This window comes from Protopterus annectens, chromosome 12.part0, assembly GCF_019279795.1.
Source record: "Protopterus annectens isolate FY-2018-M chromosome 12.part0, PAN1.0, whole genome shotgun sequence".
Classification (NCBI taxonomy): Eukaryota; Metazoa; Chordata; order Ceratodontiformes; family Protopteridae; genus Protopterus; species Protopterus annectens.
The window spans coordinates 365,652,026-365,667,972 of NC_056746.1; the positions used below are offsets into that span (position 1 = coordinate 365,652,026).

The 15,947-nt window shown below is 43.3% G+C and overlaps 1 protein-coding gene across 7 annotated transcripts in view; it reads left to right on the top strand.

The window, feature by feature from the left end:
* The window catches only part of RHBDF1 (rhomboid 5 homolog 1), a 1,247,410-nt gene that overhangs the window by 1,119,174 nt on the left and 112,289 nt on the right, over positions 1-15,947 (top strand). For all 7 annotated transcript variants that reach the window (XM_044089448.1, XM_044089447.1, XM_044089451.1 and 4 more), the window contains one exon: positions 14,174-14,277. In XM_044089448.1, the coding sequence (XP_043945383.1) occupies positions 14,174-14,277 (104 nt within the window). The remainder of the gene's footprint in view (positions 1-14,173; positions 14,278-15,947) is intronic.

Here is a 15,947-nt window from a genome sequence, read left to right on the forward strand (position 1 = left end):
GCATATGAGGAAGCTACAATGGTATCTCAAAAATGTATGGACACAGCACTGCCAAGATATGGACACTGTCATTCAGATAATACCTTGCATTCAAAAGGAGTTTTTGTGGTGGGCTCAGGAATGTCACCTAAACAAGGGACTCTCTGTGACCCGACCAGAGGCGAGTCAGATTCTAACGACAGATGCCTCAGACAAAGCTTGGGGGGCTCATCTAAATGGAAAGTGGATACAAGACACGTGGCCTGCCAGACTTCAACATCTACATATCAACTTGAAGGAGATGTTAGCAGTCCAATTTGCATTAATAGCTTTCAAGGATTTACTTCTTCCAGGGCAGGTGTTGGTTCTAACAGACAACACAACTGTCATGTGGTACATCAACAAGCAAGGGGGAATGCATTCTTATCCTCTATGCAGACAAGCAATGATTTTGTGGGAGACTGCTCTCAGTTTACAGCTGAATCTTCAGGCAAGGTTTCTGCCAGGAGCACAGAACTCCTTAGCAGATGTGTTGAGCAGACAAATTATGGATCCCCACGAGTGGAAATTGGATCCTCATGTATTTCAGAAATTGACAGTGTTATGGGGAACTCCAGACATAGATCTGTTCGCTTCTCCACTAAACTACCAGCTGCCAAAGTTTTGCACAAAAAGGTTTCATCCCACAGCTTGGAAAGTGGATGCTCTTTCATTCAAGTGGAGCAATCTTCATGTGTATGCCTTTCCACCTCTGCCTCTCCTCCCAAAGGTACTCCTGAAGGTCAGACAGGACAAGCCAAAGATGATTTTAATAGCTCCAGATTGGCCTCGACAGCACTGGTACCCATTACTGAGAAGTCTGGTACGGGAGCCTCCATGGCCTTTGCCTTCGATTCCGCACCTGCTGTCTCAGGAGAACAGTCATTTACTCAATGTCAAACTTCACTCTCTACATCTAACAGCCTGGCATATTCTGTTTTAAACCCTGGAGGGTCTCAGCTTCCACAGCAAGTTTTGAATGTTATTTTGGAGGCCAGAAGGCCTAGTACAAGGAAAGTGTACGCAGATAAATGGAAGAGATTTTTATTTTGGAGTACAGCAAAGGAATTTGATGTTTCTAAGCCTAATTTAAGTGTGGCTCTTCAATATCTTACTGAGTTACTGGACAAGGGTTTGTCCTTCTCTTCTATTAAGGTTCATGCTGCAGCAATTTCTGCTCACTATGACTGTGACCCACCATTGTTTTCTCATCCTTTGTTTAAGCAATTCCTTAGAGGGGCAAAGAATATAAGACCCCCACGTAGAGCTCCTACTCCTGCTTGGGATCTCAATTTTGTGTTGGAGAAACTCACTCTACAACCTTTTGAGCCTGCAGCTACTACCGAGTTGAAATATTTGTCATGGAAGACTGCTTTTTTGTTGGCCATTACCTCTGCGAGAAGGGTTTCTGAATTACAGGCCCTTATGGCGGTTGAGCCTTTCTTAATTTTCCATAAGGACAGGGTATCTTTGCGTACTAATCCTTCCTTTATGCCTAAAGTGGTTTCTAGTGTGGCTTTAAACCAAACTATTCATTTGCCTACTTTTTATGCAAACCCCCAAAATAAAGGGAAAAGATTTTGCACACTTTGGATTTACACAGGCAGTTGCGATATTATTTGAGCAGAACTAAAGGGTTCAGGCAGTCTCAGCAGTTATTTGTTTCATTTGCTTTGGGTTCTCAGGGCAAGCCTGTGTCAAAACAGACTATTTCTAAGTGGATTGGGTTTTGTATTGCTTTCTGTTATTCCCATCATGGTAAGGTGATTCCAGCTGGGATTAGGCCTCATTCCACTAGGGCTACTGCCACTTCTACAGCTTTTTAAGGGGGGTGGCAACTAAAGATATTTTGGAGGCAGCTACTTGGAGTTCAGTGCATACTTTCTCTAAGCATTACCACCTAACACTTTACTCTAAATCTAGGGCTGGTTTTGCCACTGCAATTTTACAGGGCATTTTGGCAGCTCCTAATGCTTTATAGTTTTGCCATCCTCCCTTACCTCTGCTTTGGGATTCTACCCAAGTGTAAGGACTGCAGCAATGTGAGATGAAGAACATAGTACAGTTTTGTACCTACCATAAATGTAGATGTTCGAAGATCCACATTGCTGCAGTCCAATTTACCCTCCCTCCTTCCCCTCTGTAGTTAGAGGCGGTTGTGTGGTTTGGGTTGTGAATATTGTGGATATTGTATATTTTGTACATATGATTAGTGCAAGGGTGGTTGGTTGTTTTTTGCTGTCTTTTGGTTTTGACCTTTCTTTTTAGGGTCTTCTGACATCTGGGGCAAGAAAAGACTGAGGATATGACGTCGGTCATGCGCATTTGTACACTGACGTTCTGATGTCAGTCTTAAGCGCCTTGACCGACGTCAGCCTAATACTTTGATATTCGGGCCGACCGAGGACAGCGGACTACCCAAGTGTAAGGACTGCAGCAATGTGGATCTTCGAACATCTACATTTATGGTAGGTACAAAACTGTACTTTTCTTCAGTCGAGCTGCATAGGGCACCTGCTTGAGGCCAGTGATCCTCTTGGTGAAGTACTTCTGTGGTCTTTCCAGTTGTTGCAGGTATCTTGTAAGGTGCATCCCAAATGGGGCATTGTACTCTGTGATGGGTCTGATGAGTGATGTGTAGAGGGGCCCAATGACCTCTTTTGATCTGGATGCAAACCCTTTTGTGATTAGGTGGGCCACATAGAAGGATTTTCTAGCCACTTTGGCAATGTGATTATGAAAGGAGAGGTTACTATCTACTTGGGTCCCAAGATCCCTTATTACGTCTTTCGTATTTAGGGAGATACTACCTATGTGGTAGTTTGTGGGTACTTTGTATTTTCTAAAGGGGATGACTATGCACTTTTTGGCATTTAGCTTGAGGCCATGGTTTTGACACCAGGTATCTGTCTCAGTGAGACCCTTTTGGAGGATGTCTGTGTCAGCTGGAGAGTCAATTATAGCCCCTAGTTTGCAGTCATCTGCGAACTTGGTCAGCCATAGTCCTGCTGTACTTGCCTGTACCTCTGAGAAGTATATGCCGAACAGAAGGGGTCCTAGGACTGGGCCCTGGGGAACGCCACTTGTAACCAGTTTAGAGTCAGACCTAGCTCCCGCAACCATGTGGGTCTTGTCCATGAGCCAGTTGGCAACCCATCTCGTGATGTAGGGGTTTATGTTCAGGCTGGTGAGCTTGTCTATAATACACGAGTGGGGAATGTTGTCGAAGGCCTTTACGAGGTCTAGGTAGGCTGTGTGGACCACCTTTCCCTTGTCTATAGCCTTGGTAACTGTTTCAAAGTAGTCCATCAAGTTTAGGAGTCATGATCTGCCCTTAACAAAGCCAAACTGGGTAGGGTCCAGTCTTTGGAGGTTCCCAATGTCGCTGTTAATGAGATCCATGATGATGCGCTCCATAGCTTTGCAGACCAAGCTAGTCAGGCTTATAGGGCGATAGTTCCTGGGGTCCATTGTGGCTCCACCTTTGTGGAGTGGAATAACTGTTGCTGTGCATCACTAGTTGGGCACATAGCCTGTGGAGAGGCTGAGTTTAAACAGTGTGCTTAGGTGAGGGGTTAGTTCATCTTTGAGCTTGTGTAGGACGCAGCCTGGGACACCGTCCAATCCCATTGATGCTGTGATTTTGGCTTTGGAGAGGGATGTTTTAACCTGAGTGTCTGTGATTTCAGAGGCACTACATTCTGCTGGTATAGTTATGGGCACTTTTGGGGGTGAGAGGGGGGTGAAGTTTGCACTGAACCTGTCTGCCAGAATGTTGGCTATATTGGTCGGTTCAGTGTATTTTGTGCCATTCTGCACTAACTCTGAGCAGATATGGGAATTGCCACTTAGATTCTTGACATAGCTAAAGAATGCCTTGTGGTTATCTTTGGAGTCCATGGCAATTTTTCTTTAAAAGCTAGCCTTGGATGATTTTATGAGGGAATGTAGTTTCTTGCTGATACTGATCAAGGATGTCTTCCCTTCTTGGGATTTTACTCTTTTCTGTACTAGTTTCCTCCTTCTATTGTATAGCTTGTTTGTGGCAGGGGTCCACCAGATTGGTTTCCTTTTCTTGGAGGAATGAGTCTTGGTTTTGTTTGGGATAGCACGATCCATGCATCCTTGTAGGTGCCCGTAGAGTGCATTAGAAAAGGATTTTGCAGCTTGGACAGCATTATCCTTTAGCATGGGGGGCTTTGAATCTTCCCACCTCGGTCTTAAGTAATGTGAAGTTTGCTTTTAAAAAGTTTTTCATGGTGGTTTCTGTGACCGGGGCTGCTGGCGGAATGTGGATATCCAGAGTGATTCGTTTATGGTCAGATTTAACCAGCGAGGGGTTGACCTGTGTGGAATACCAGTCGCCCATGTTGGTGATGACCAGGTCCAATATGTTGTCACCTCTGGTGGGGGTGTTGACTAGTTGATCCAGGACATTTGAGTTTATAAATTCTAGGAAATGGTGGGCAAGGGAGTTTGTACTTGAGTAGTTCTCCCAGTTAATGTTTGGGTAATTGAAATCACCCAATATCAGGGTGTTTAGTAGGACCTTTGTGTTTCCAGGAATGCGGAGTGGGGGTCCTGGGACATGGTGGGTGATCTATAGCAAGCTATGATTTGAATAGCAGTTTTACCTGTGATTAGTTGCACGTGGATGATCTCTGAAGCATCTTGCTGTGCCACTAACCTGGAGGTGTGGGTATCCTTGATGAATATGGATACTCCCCCGCCTTTTGTATTTCGGTCGGGGTTTTGTGGTTGAAATGTATGGTATGAGTTGTAGCCTGGTAGTGCTGGGGTGCTCTCTGTAGCCTTAAACCAGGTTTCTGCTACTGCACATATATCGATTTTCTCCATACTGAGGAGTGCTTCGAGTGCGTGCATTTTGAGGTTTAGACTTCTGGCATTGAGTAGCATTATCCTCAGTTTTTTTTACCCTCAGTTTTTTGTTACTTGTGCTATTTATGGTAGTGGGTTTCTCTTTTGAGCCTTGCCTGAAAAGGCACTATGGGGGTGGCAAGAGCCTTGAGCAGTATTCGAAAGCCTAAGGTGACAGGTGCAAGCCGTCTCTAGCAAAGCAGCGTGGCTTGTCGAGCATGTCATCCCAGGCTGACAGACACTGGATCCCCTTTGAATGACACCAGAAGCTTAGCCAGTTGTTGAAATTGATAATTTTTTTCTCTATACAGTGGTATCATTCTTGGTGAGGGCAAGATGCTACTCTGGGTCAGGGTCATACCGGCCTGGGCTACATGATCAGAGAGCTCCTCCATGTCTCTTTTCAAGTTGTCCAGGGAGGTATGGCTCAGGTCATTCGCACCAACATGGACAATGAAAGAATCATATTTATACTTGTTCTAGAGTGACCTGAGTGCTTGTGTTATGTGGTGGATCCTGGCACCCGACAGGCAGCTAACAGTAACCTTCTTCTTGTTCAGCCTAGTGAGTGGGACGTCAGTGTGCCTGACTATAGAGTCACCTATTACTAATGTGTTGGAACATCAAGTAAACTTGCTTGCTGAAAGAAATGGGGAGAGGGATTTGCACACTGTGAGCAGAGATGTGGGCACAGGTCATGCATGGTGGTGTGGGCATGTCCCAATTTCCTCAGCTGGAAAACAAATAATGTGGGTTAGGTGCCCTATGAATTGCAAAAAAAAAAAAGAAAAGAAAAATGCACAACTGTAGCAGAAAGGGTACTTGCCCGTGTCAAACAGTTGATACATAGGCATTGGGAACTCCATATGCTGGTATTCACGTGGGAATAAGAAGTTCATAGTGTATGGGTGGAAAACTGTTTTTATTGGGTGGAACTCCATTTTTCATAATATGGATAGGGTAGTTGTATTTACTCATTTAAAATGATTCCAGATATAGGATACTGTGGAAATGGATACCTGTCACTACAGTTCATAGGTAAATATTAGACAGTCAGTCTGCAGATGATTCTAAGCCTAGCCAAAAAACTCTATTCTAAACTTCCATCCAACCTCAAAGAGGGCAAGACAAGTTAGAATGGGGGAGAATTTTAGGCTGCACATCTAATTATCAAGGTTTACCTGACAGTGGCAAGAGTGTTGCTCTGCTTGACATCTAGTGTTTGTTCCAGAGGTGAGGGATACACTGGGATATGAATCTGTCATGCCAATGTGTTGTATTTATCTGCTGATGAAGGTTTAGTTCCTTTAACTGAATATTTGAGTTGCCATTAGTAGTGTGAAAGAATAGGAGGTCAAATAGGGTTGGATGTTTCATGGCTCAAAAGACTAGACACGGAGAAAGAGCTGACACTCTTTCTTGATGGGTCTATATCACATAGTCGAAGTCTCAAAACTTCAACTATGTAAATATCGAACCCAAAAGTTCAAAAACTAAAAACTCCAAACACTCAGAACAGCGATTTTTTTCCCATGGAAAAAAAGCGCTGTTCCGGAACAAAATGCGGAAACAGACGAACACTACATACTGTTTCTAATGTGGGGGGCTTCACCCCCCCCCCCCACTTAAATATACCAACTCCGAGATCGCACCACAGTGGAGGAAATAGCAAAGCCATGGAAACGGCCCACCAAATTCTTTCCCTGGGAAAGAACTCGATGTTCCGCACCTTCGTTATTTTTAGACTTCGAACTTCCCAGTTCGAAGTTTTGGCATTCGGACATATGTCCATTTGGACTTAATGATATACACCCTTTCTTGATAACTACGATTTTTCAGACTACTGATCTTTTTAGTAATGAGTGTCTGAGGTCTGTCCAGTTGCGTGATTGGTTTGGACAAATACATGCCAAAAGGCCCAATATATTCATTAATGGGTCTGATAAGATACAATTAGAGGGGAAGTAAGACTGCTTAGTACCTAGTGGAGACACCTTTAGAAATTAGATGAGACAGATAAAAGGCTTTCTGCTGTATAAACCTGATGGTCAAATAATAAGAAATTAACAACAAGAGTGCCTTGATCACTTACAACAGTGTCTGACTAGAGGGGTGAATCACCTGTATAGTAGTTGAAACTGTTTTGTCTGCAAAAGTGAACTATGCTACATTTAGGTTGAGACCATTGCTCTTGTACCAATAGTTTACATGGTCAAATCCATGTTGAAACAATTGAGAGTCAGTTGAAGATCAAATTACACCCAATTTATGGTCATCTGTAGACCCACAAGCCAGTAGTACTGTCCTGAAGGTCTAAAAAATACATATCAGATAGGAGAGGGCCCAAAACTGAGCCCCGTGATACACCACTGGTAAAGATTTTGCTTTCAAAAGTGGCACTGGGGCACTTCTGACTCTAGCCACATGGGTTCTGTCAGACAACTAGTTAGCTATCCTTCACACAATTTAAGGATTTATATTCAGAAATACAAGTCTGTCAATAATGCCTACTTGGGTAATAGTGAGAAAGGCCTTGGCCAAGTCTAGATGTGCTGTATGCAGTGCATAACCACTGTCCACTACTTCTCAAAGAAATTTATGAGGTTACAGATGCAGGACTTTCTTTTAACAAAGAACCAAATAAGTAGAAAACAGAGGACTGGGATACCTGTTAGTGTCCTGAAATGGAAAAGTGGACATGGGAACCAGAGTACAGAACTGGGGAGGTGATTACTAGGGTATAGTGTACGTGCCACTGGCTTTAACTGGGGAAGTAGAAATTGCATGTTTGTGTACATCAGTGGGACCTAGATCCCTGCCAGTGCCATGAACTGTGTAAGTGGAAACAAGGACCAGATTCACAAACCAGGAAAGTTGAAGCCTGGTGACTGTCCATACTGAGTGTTATAAAAGAAAAATAAGTTAAATAAGTACTATAAAATACTGTGTAGGTTTCCCTTGTCAGAATGCTGACACCTTGCTACTCTGCCTGGCACTAGGAACTCAGTAAGCCCAGTGTCTGTTCATGTGAGTTGATGTGCGTGTTGGAAGTTCTCAGTGGCCGAGTGGTAAAATTGCATTTTTTATTCTAACTTCACTCTTAGTTTCATGGGGAGGAGAGTTCTGTTTGCTTTTTATGGTTTTGGGGTGTAGAATACTGGCAGATTGGATGCCTAGCACAGTTCTGAGCTGAGGAGGTGTAACATAAGAGTCATTGGGTACCCACTAGAACTTAACCTGGAAAGCAATGGCTAGGAGATGGAACACACACTAATGTCAGAACTGGACAAGCTGAAATTGTATGAGTAGGTATCTTCCGGTGAGTTCAAATGCAACCTAGATCAATGGATGGGTGACTACAAATTCACTCCTGGGTGGCGCAAATGTCTCTTCTGGATAAATATGGCTAGGCTTGTAAGGGCTCAGGGGGCATTAGCCTAATGACCTCCTATGAACCTATATATATATATATATATATATATATATATATATATATATATATATATATATATATATAGAATGTAGAGCCCCTGAAATCACAGACACACCAAAGCCAAAGCCAAAAAACACAACGTTAAAGATGAACTAACCCCTCACCTAAACACACTGTTCAAACTCAGCCTCTCCGGAGGCTATGTACCCATAGAGTGGCACACAGCAACAGTTATTCCGCTACACAAAGGTGGAGTCACAACAGACCCCGAGAACTATCGCCCTATGAGCCTGACCAGCTTGGTCTGCAAGGCTGTGGTGCTCATCATCATGGAACTCATTAACAAAGACATTGGGAACCTCCAAACACTGAACCCTACTCAGTTCGGCTTTGTTAAGGGCAGATCATGCCTCCTAAACCTGGTGGACTTCTTTGAGACAGTTACCAAGGCTATAGATGAGGGAAAGGTGGTCCACACAGCCTTTTATTATAGACAAACTCACCAGCCTGAACATAAACCTCTGCATCACGAGATGGGCTGTCAACTGGCTCACAGACAGAACCCACATGGTAAGAGTGGCGGGAGCTGTGTCCGACTCTAAACCGGTTATAAGTGGCATTCCCCAGGGCTCATTCGTAGGACCCCTCCTGTTCAGCATATACTTCTCAGAGGTACAGGCAAGCACAGGAGGACTATGGCTGACCAAGTTCGCAGATGACTGCAAACTAGGGGCTATAGTTAACATCCTGGCTGACACAGACATCCTCCAAAAGGGTCTCACTGAGACAGATACCTGGTGTCAAAATAATGGCCTCAAGCTAAATGCCAAAAAGTGCATAGTCATCCCCTTTGGAAAAAACAAAGCACCCACAAACAACCATATAGGTGGTAGTCCCTTAAATACAGAAGACATAATGAGGGATCTGGGGACCCAAGTAGGTAGTAATCTCTCCTTTGATTATCACATTGCCAAAGTGGTTAGAAAATTCTTCTATGTGGCCCACCTAATCTCAAACGGGTTTGCATCTAGGTCAAAAGAGGTCATTGTGCCCCTCTACTCATCACTCATCAGACCCATCATAGAGTACAATGCCCCATTTGGGATGTACCTTACAAGACACCTGCAACAGCTGGAAAGACCACAGAAGTACCTCACCAAGAAGATCACTGGCCTCAAACAGATGCCTTATGTAGCTCGACTGAAGAAACTCCAGCTGTACTCGGTTGCATACTGCCTACTCAGAGGTGATCTCTGCCTGACATACAAGGCCATGTCCAACTCAGAATTGATGGACATGCTCCACCTAAAGAAAACCATATCCCCTCGAGCCACACGCTCTAGGGATCTAAACCTCACAACAACAATAAATAGGACGTGCTGGAGGGATAGATTCTTGTCCCAGAGACTTCCCCATGCTTTGGAACAAGATACCAGTCTACATTAAGCAGAGCTCCTCACTAGCACTCTTAAAGGGAAACCATGATGAGTGTATGGGAAACAGAAAGTTTACCCCGGGGATCACTTCAGTGGCTCTGCTGGACAGAGGCACAGGGTACTAATCTAAAGGGGCGGTGAAAGCCAGCACATTCTGGCTAGGCTTATAGATAGCCATATATATATACACATACATACATACATACACACACACACACACACACACATATATATATATATATATATATATATATATGTGTGTTTGTATTTGGATTGGGGTAGACAACAGACAATAAGTAAATAGGGGTTCTTTATAATCAGTCACACAGGGGAGTTAATATAAAGGATGGGTGCCTTCCTGTCTGCCAGTGTCACGAGCAAATGGGCACATTCTACTCTCCCAGTTATAAAGTGCATAGATGAAATAAATACTTAATGGGAAAAGGCCAGATGATCAATAGGTTTCAAGTTATTCTTCCTGTATGAGTGAATACACAGTTGTGAACACTCCAGAGAGAAAAAAAGCTAGAATGCACTGTTATCAGGAAACAGTCACCATGAGTAATTGTTAATAGTGGTGCTTTCTTTGACATTCTCAAAGTACATTCTTCTGCATGTTTAACAGGTGGAGAGACTGTGTAATAATATACTTCTTTGATTCCTAGCAGTGAGCCTGTTGTATGTACTATACCTCTCAAATACTCATTCCCCTTGCAGTATCCCTGACGTCAAATTAGAGTGGACTATCAGAAAAGATCCTCTGTGCATGATGGCTAAAAGACAGTGTATACCAAATCACAAGTTGCCAACACTTGATGCTTTCCCTCTAACTTGTATAATTTCTTTAGCTATTTTCAGTAGCCTCTTTGCCCATTTCAGGGTCACAGGATGCTAGAGTTTACTCTGGCAAGCACAGGGCATAAGTCAGTAAATAATCCAAGATGGGATGCAAGTCCATTGCAGGACACACACCAAGTCTGCACACAGATCTAGGGGCAATGTGAACATCACCATTTTACCTACTTGCATAGCAATGAGATGTGGTAGGAAATCAGAGCCCTTAGGGAATGCTAAGGAAGAAACCAGAGCCTTCAGTGAATTCTGACTCATGGAGGACATGCAGAGTGTACATAAAATGTACCCCAGTGGACAACCAAACCTGTTTGAGGGGAGCAACACTAACTGTACCTCCCATGAATTGTTTTTAAATGTTTCACAAATATAATTTCCATTATTTTACACTAAGTGCTGTATCACTGTAACACCACTGAAATGTTCTTAAATGTTTCACAAATATCATTTCTACTATTTCACATTAACTGCTGTACCACTGTACCGCCCTGGAATTTTTCATAAATGATTCACAAGTATGATTTTCAGTATTTCACTGCTAGACAAGTAACTGTGATTTCCAAAACTGGAGGCTATTCTCATATTTATTGCTGACTAGCATATAAGACATACAAAAGGGCCAATTTAGAAAAGTTATTATGAGATGCAAGTCTGATGTACACCATGCAGTAGCCGTTTCCAGTTCAGAGACAGCCCTACCACTGCTGCCTCTGCAGCCTACCACAAGTGCTGTGCTAATGAGGCATTCCAAAAGAATAACTTGTGCTATTTAGTCATGTGCCCCCCCCCCCGGAAATCCTTGCCGTAAGGCATATACATAGCAGATTGATTCTGTCGGCTCTGCAAAGTTACCTTGTCGGCCATGTTAATGAACATGACCCAAAGCTTGCATTCACCCATTGCTTCCATTGGGTGATATCACATTAAGGGCAAGTGCCAGAGATTTTAGTGGCCTGTGTGTGTGTGTGTGTGTGTGTGTGTGTGTGTGTGTGTGTGTGTGTGTGTCTGAGTTTTCACAGGAGGGAAGTTAATTAGGAGATAGGTATGGTAGGTGTGTGTGTGCCTCTTTGTATAGGTGAATGAGTGTGTATGTCTGTGAGTCCAATCAAGTGAGGGATAGCTGTGTATGTGTTTTATGTTTGTATGCATGCTGTGTGAATGTGTATTTTGGGGGGGGGAGTTGTCACACCTCCACACTTCCATGCAATAACTAGCAAATTCTATAATACTGGGGTTCAAGGAACACTAGAAACTAAGTGTACTCTCTATATCCCGCCCTACAGCACTTCAAAAGATAACAGAACAAAGTTTCACAGCATGAAAGATGTAGGGTGAGAGGGGAACACTAGACACCATGGACGAAATATGTATGATGCCCTAAAGGCGGCTCAAAAGATAATAGAACATTTTGCTTGAAAGATATGGGGCGGGAGGAACACGAGACACCAGGGCTACAATGTTTTATTTATTTATTTATTTATTTGCATTTGTTGACCAGGAGTGTCTGACTGGACGTAGGTCCATTTTCAGTGAAGGTCCGGGGAGAAAAGCTCCACAGTTAAAATATACAGACAGTAGTTACATTGGATTTACATAACGATTAACAATTTGATTAACATAGCAATTAATTGCAAACATAGTTACAGATGAAGAACATAGTACATCAGTAGACAACTAGAATCTTTATGTATGAAGTACATAACAGACATTAACAATTGTTACAATAAGAAGTTCCTGCTGTATAATAAGTAGTAGGCTTATGAGCATCCGAGTTTGCTGTAATCAGGGTAGTTAGTGGCGTGGAAAGAAAGGTAGTGGTTGTATGGGGTGGGTGATATTAAAGTGGGAGTTGCAAGGGCAGAGCCAGCATGTTTTTAGGTGCACTTTTAGTAAAGTTTTGAAGTGGGTGCATGATGGTACGGAGGTAATTGTGGGTGGGAGGGAGTTCCATAATTTGGCTATGGTGCAAGAGAATAGTGCTTCACCAGCAAAGTTATTGGCTTTAGTTATCTGCAAGTGATTTTTGTTGCTGGATCTTAGTGGTCTGGTTGTGCGATAGGGTTGGAGTAGATTCTGGAGGGATGGGACATTTAGTGGATGGTTTACTAGTTTGTGGGCGAGTGAGAGTTGATACCGTTGAAGGAGGTGAGGGAGTTCAAGCCAGCCCAGTTCAGCAAGTGAGAGACAGTGGTGACTACGGTAGGATGCCCCTGTGGCAAATTTGGTGATTTTGTTGTAGCAGGTCTCTAGCTTGCTTAGATCACATTGCCTTAGGTTGGTATATATTGGAGAGGCATAAAGTAGGGTGGAGATAAGGCGGGAATTTGCTACTGAAATCTCTGCTGCTTTTGTGAGAAGTTGCTTATTTCTGTATAATGCTTCTAGTTTTTTGTGGACTTTTTTTATGGTCATGGATATGTGAATGTCAAATTTTAGTTTATTGTCTATTTCCACTCCTAGCAAGTTGGTGTGTTCTGTTGGGTGTGTAGTGGTGTTGTCTTTTGCTGTGATGTTAAAGTGAGAGATTTTTTGAGTATGTTTGGTGGGTTGGAAGATGAGTAGTTTAGTTTTGTTTGGGATGAGTATTAATTGGGCATCGGATAACCAAGTTTCAACAGAGGAAAAGGCTTCCTGTGTGACTTTTTGCAGTTTGGGTAAAGTAGGTTTATTGTGCCCTAAAGGCACTTCTGTGGGGAGAGAGGCCTTGTGACAAAGAGGGGAGGAATGTTAGACAACACCAAGGAGAATATCTGAACAATTTTAAACTATTACTTGGACTCAGTTAAAAAGTTAATAGAGTAACAGGTCTAGTATCACACTGCACATTGTGAACACTAAGAATGAAACTCTAATGACTGGCATTACGGCTAACTGTGAGGATCCATTATTTACGAGGGTAGAGATAAGAAAATACATCAGAGATACTCTGTACACTAAAGGACAGGTAAAAGGTGCGTGTGTTTCTTTGTGTGTGTGTGTGTGTGTGTGTGTGTGTGTGTGTGTGTGTGTGTGTGTGTGTGTGTGTGTGTGTGACAGAGGATAGGAGGTTGCCTGTGCCAATACAGTGCATGGGTTGCCAGTGGTGAATACCACAGGAAAGTGCTGAATTGCATTTTTAGTTCTGTACGATTCAGAGACATGCAAGTTAGCCTATAATGAGGTCTTCCATCACTGTGACTAACATGTCTCTGAATAGTTGGAAAGCAACATGAGAAGCAGGATAAAAAAACTGCATCACATGGACAGAGATGCAGCATTACCTATAAGCAATAGTACCTGCGGACTATTACTTTTTCTATGCAAAATTTAAAGAATATATATTTCTAAGCAGTATTCACTATCCTACAAATTACATTCCATGCACTTGCCATACAGAGTAACCCTGCACTTTTTGTGGGAAGACGTAGTTAAACAGTCTTGGACAACCCATTTACAGTACCTGCTTTTGTGTTGACATGTATGCAAGAATTTAGCTTGTTTTCTTAAAGCTAAAATTCACCACTGTGCTTAAAATGTAAGCTCACATTGTGCTAATTTGTTTTTGTTTCCTTTATAGTCAACACTAGCTGTTTGGGTTAAGTGGCCCCAACATTCCAGCACACCACTGATGGCTGATAGAAACAAGAGACAGTTTGGATCTGTTTGTCACCAAGACCCAAGGTAAGTACAGTGTTACATACAGCATCCTGGAAAAAGATATTTGGTTAAGAGTCGTCATGTGATTTAAAAAGTAAACAAGCACTTACCATATTGTCTGATCTTTGAGAGAGAGAGCGAGAAAGAGCACTGTAGTAGGTAAAGTACTCATGGTTCATTGTGCTTCTGCAGTGTCCATAGGTGTTCTTAAAAGTTCCTGTGCTTGGAATCTGTACACCCGTTCTCATGAATACAGTCTCTCAGTCTGTGCTGAGGTTAAGGTACTTGCATACATCCCAGAATCCTAAGTTCTTGAACTCAGTTCAAAGAAGGAGCTGCATCTCAAGCGAATGCACTAGCTGATAATATTTTTAATAATAAATTTAATGATTACGTACAGAAAGCCCTGCTAGTGTGAAAAGTCAGTGATTAAGTACAGTAGGCCCTGCTATTGTGCAAAGTTAAGGATTACATACAGGAGGCCCTCCTAGTGTGCAAACTCAAGGATTATGTACAGGAGGCCCTGCTAATGTGCGAAGTCAATGATTACGTACAGGAGGCCCTGCTAGTGTGCAAAGTCAGTGACTATATACAGGAGGCCCTGCTAGTGTGCAAAGTCAGTGACTATATACAGGAGGCCTTGCTAGTGTGCAAAGTCAGTGACTATGTACAGGAGACCCTGCTAGTGTGCAAAGTCAGTGACTACGTACAGGAGGCCCTGCTAGTGTGCGAAGTCAGTGACTATGCACAGGAGGCTCTGCTAGTGTGTGAAGTCAGTAATTATGTACAGGAGGCTCTGCTAGTGTGCAAAGTCAGTGATTATGTAAAGGAGGCCCTGCTAGTGTGCGAAGTCAATGATTATGTACAGGAGGCCCTGCTAGTGTGTGAAGTCAATGATTACGTACAGGAGGCCCTGCTAGTGTGTGAAGTCAATGATTACATACAGGAGGCCCTGCTAGTGTGTGAAGACAATGATTACGTACAGGAGGCCCTGCTAGTGTGTGAAGGCAATGATTACGTACATGAGGCCCTGCTAGTGTGTGAAGGCAGTGATTACGTATAGGAGGTCCTGCTAGTGTGCAAAGTCAATGACTACGTACAGGAGACCCTGCTAGTGTGCGAAGTCAGTGACTACATACAGGAGGCCCTGCTAGTGTGCGAAGTCAGTGACTATGCACAGGAGGCCCTGCTAGTGTGCGAAGTCAGTAATTATGTACAGGAGGCCCTGCTAGTGTGCAAAGACAGTAATTATGTACAGGAGGCCCTGCTAGTGTGCAAAGTCAGTGATTACGTAAAGGAGGCCCTGCTAGTGTGTGAAGTCAATGATTATGTACAGGAGGCCCTGCTAGTGTGTGAAGTCAGTGATTACGTACAGGAGGCCCTGCTAGTGTGTGAAGACAATGATTACGTACAGGAGGCCCTGCTAGTGTGTGAAGGCAATGATTATGTATAGGAGGCCCTGCTGGTGTGCGAAGTCAGTGATTATGTACAGGAGGCCCTGCTAGTGTGCAAAGTCAGTGATTACGTACAGAAGGCCCTGCTAGTGTGCAAAGTCAATAATTACGTACAGGAGGCCCTGCTAGTGTGTGAAGTCATTGATTACGTACAGGAGGCCTGCTAGTGTGCAAAGTCAATGATTATGTACAGGAGGCCCTGCTAGTGTGTGAAGTCAATGATTATGTACAGGAGGCCCT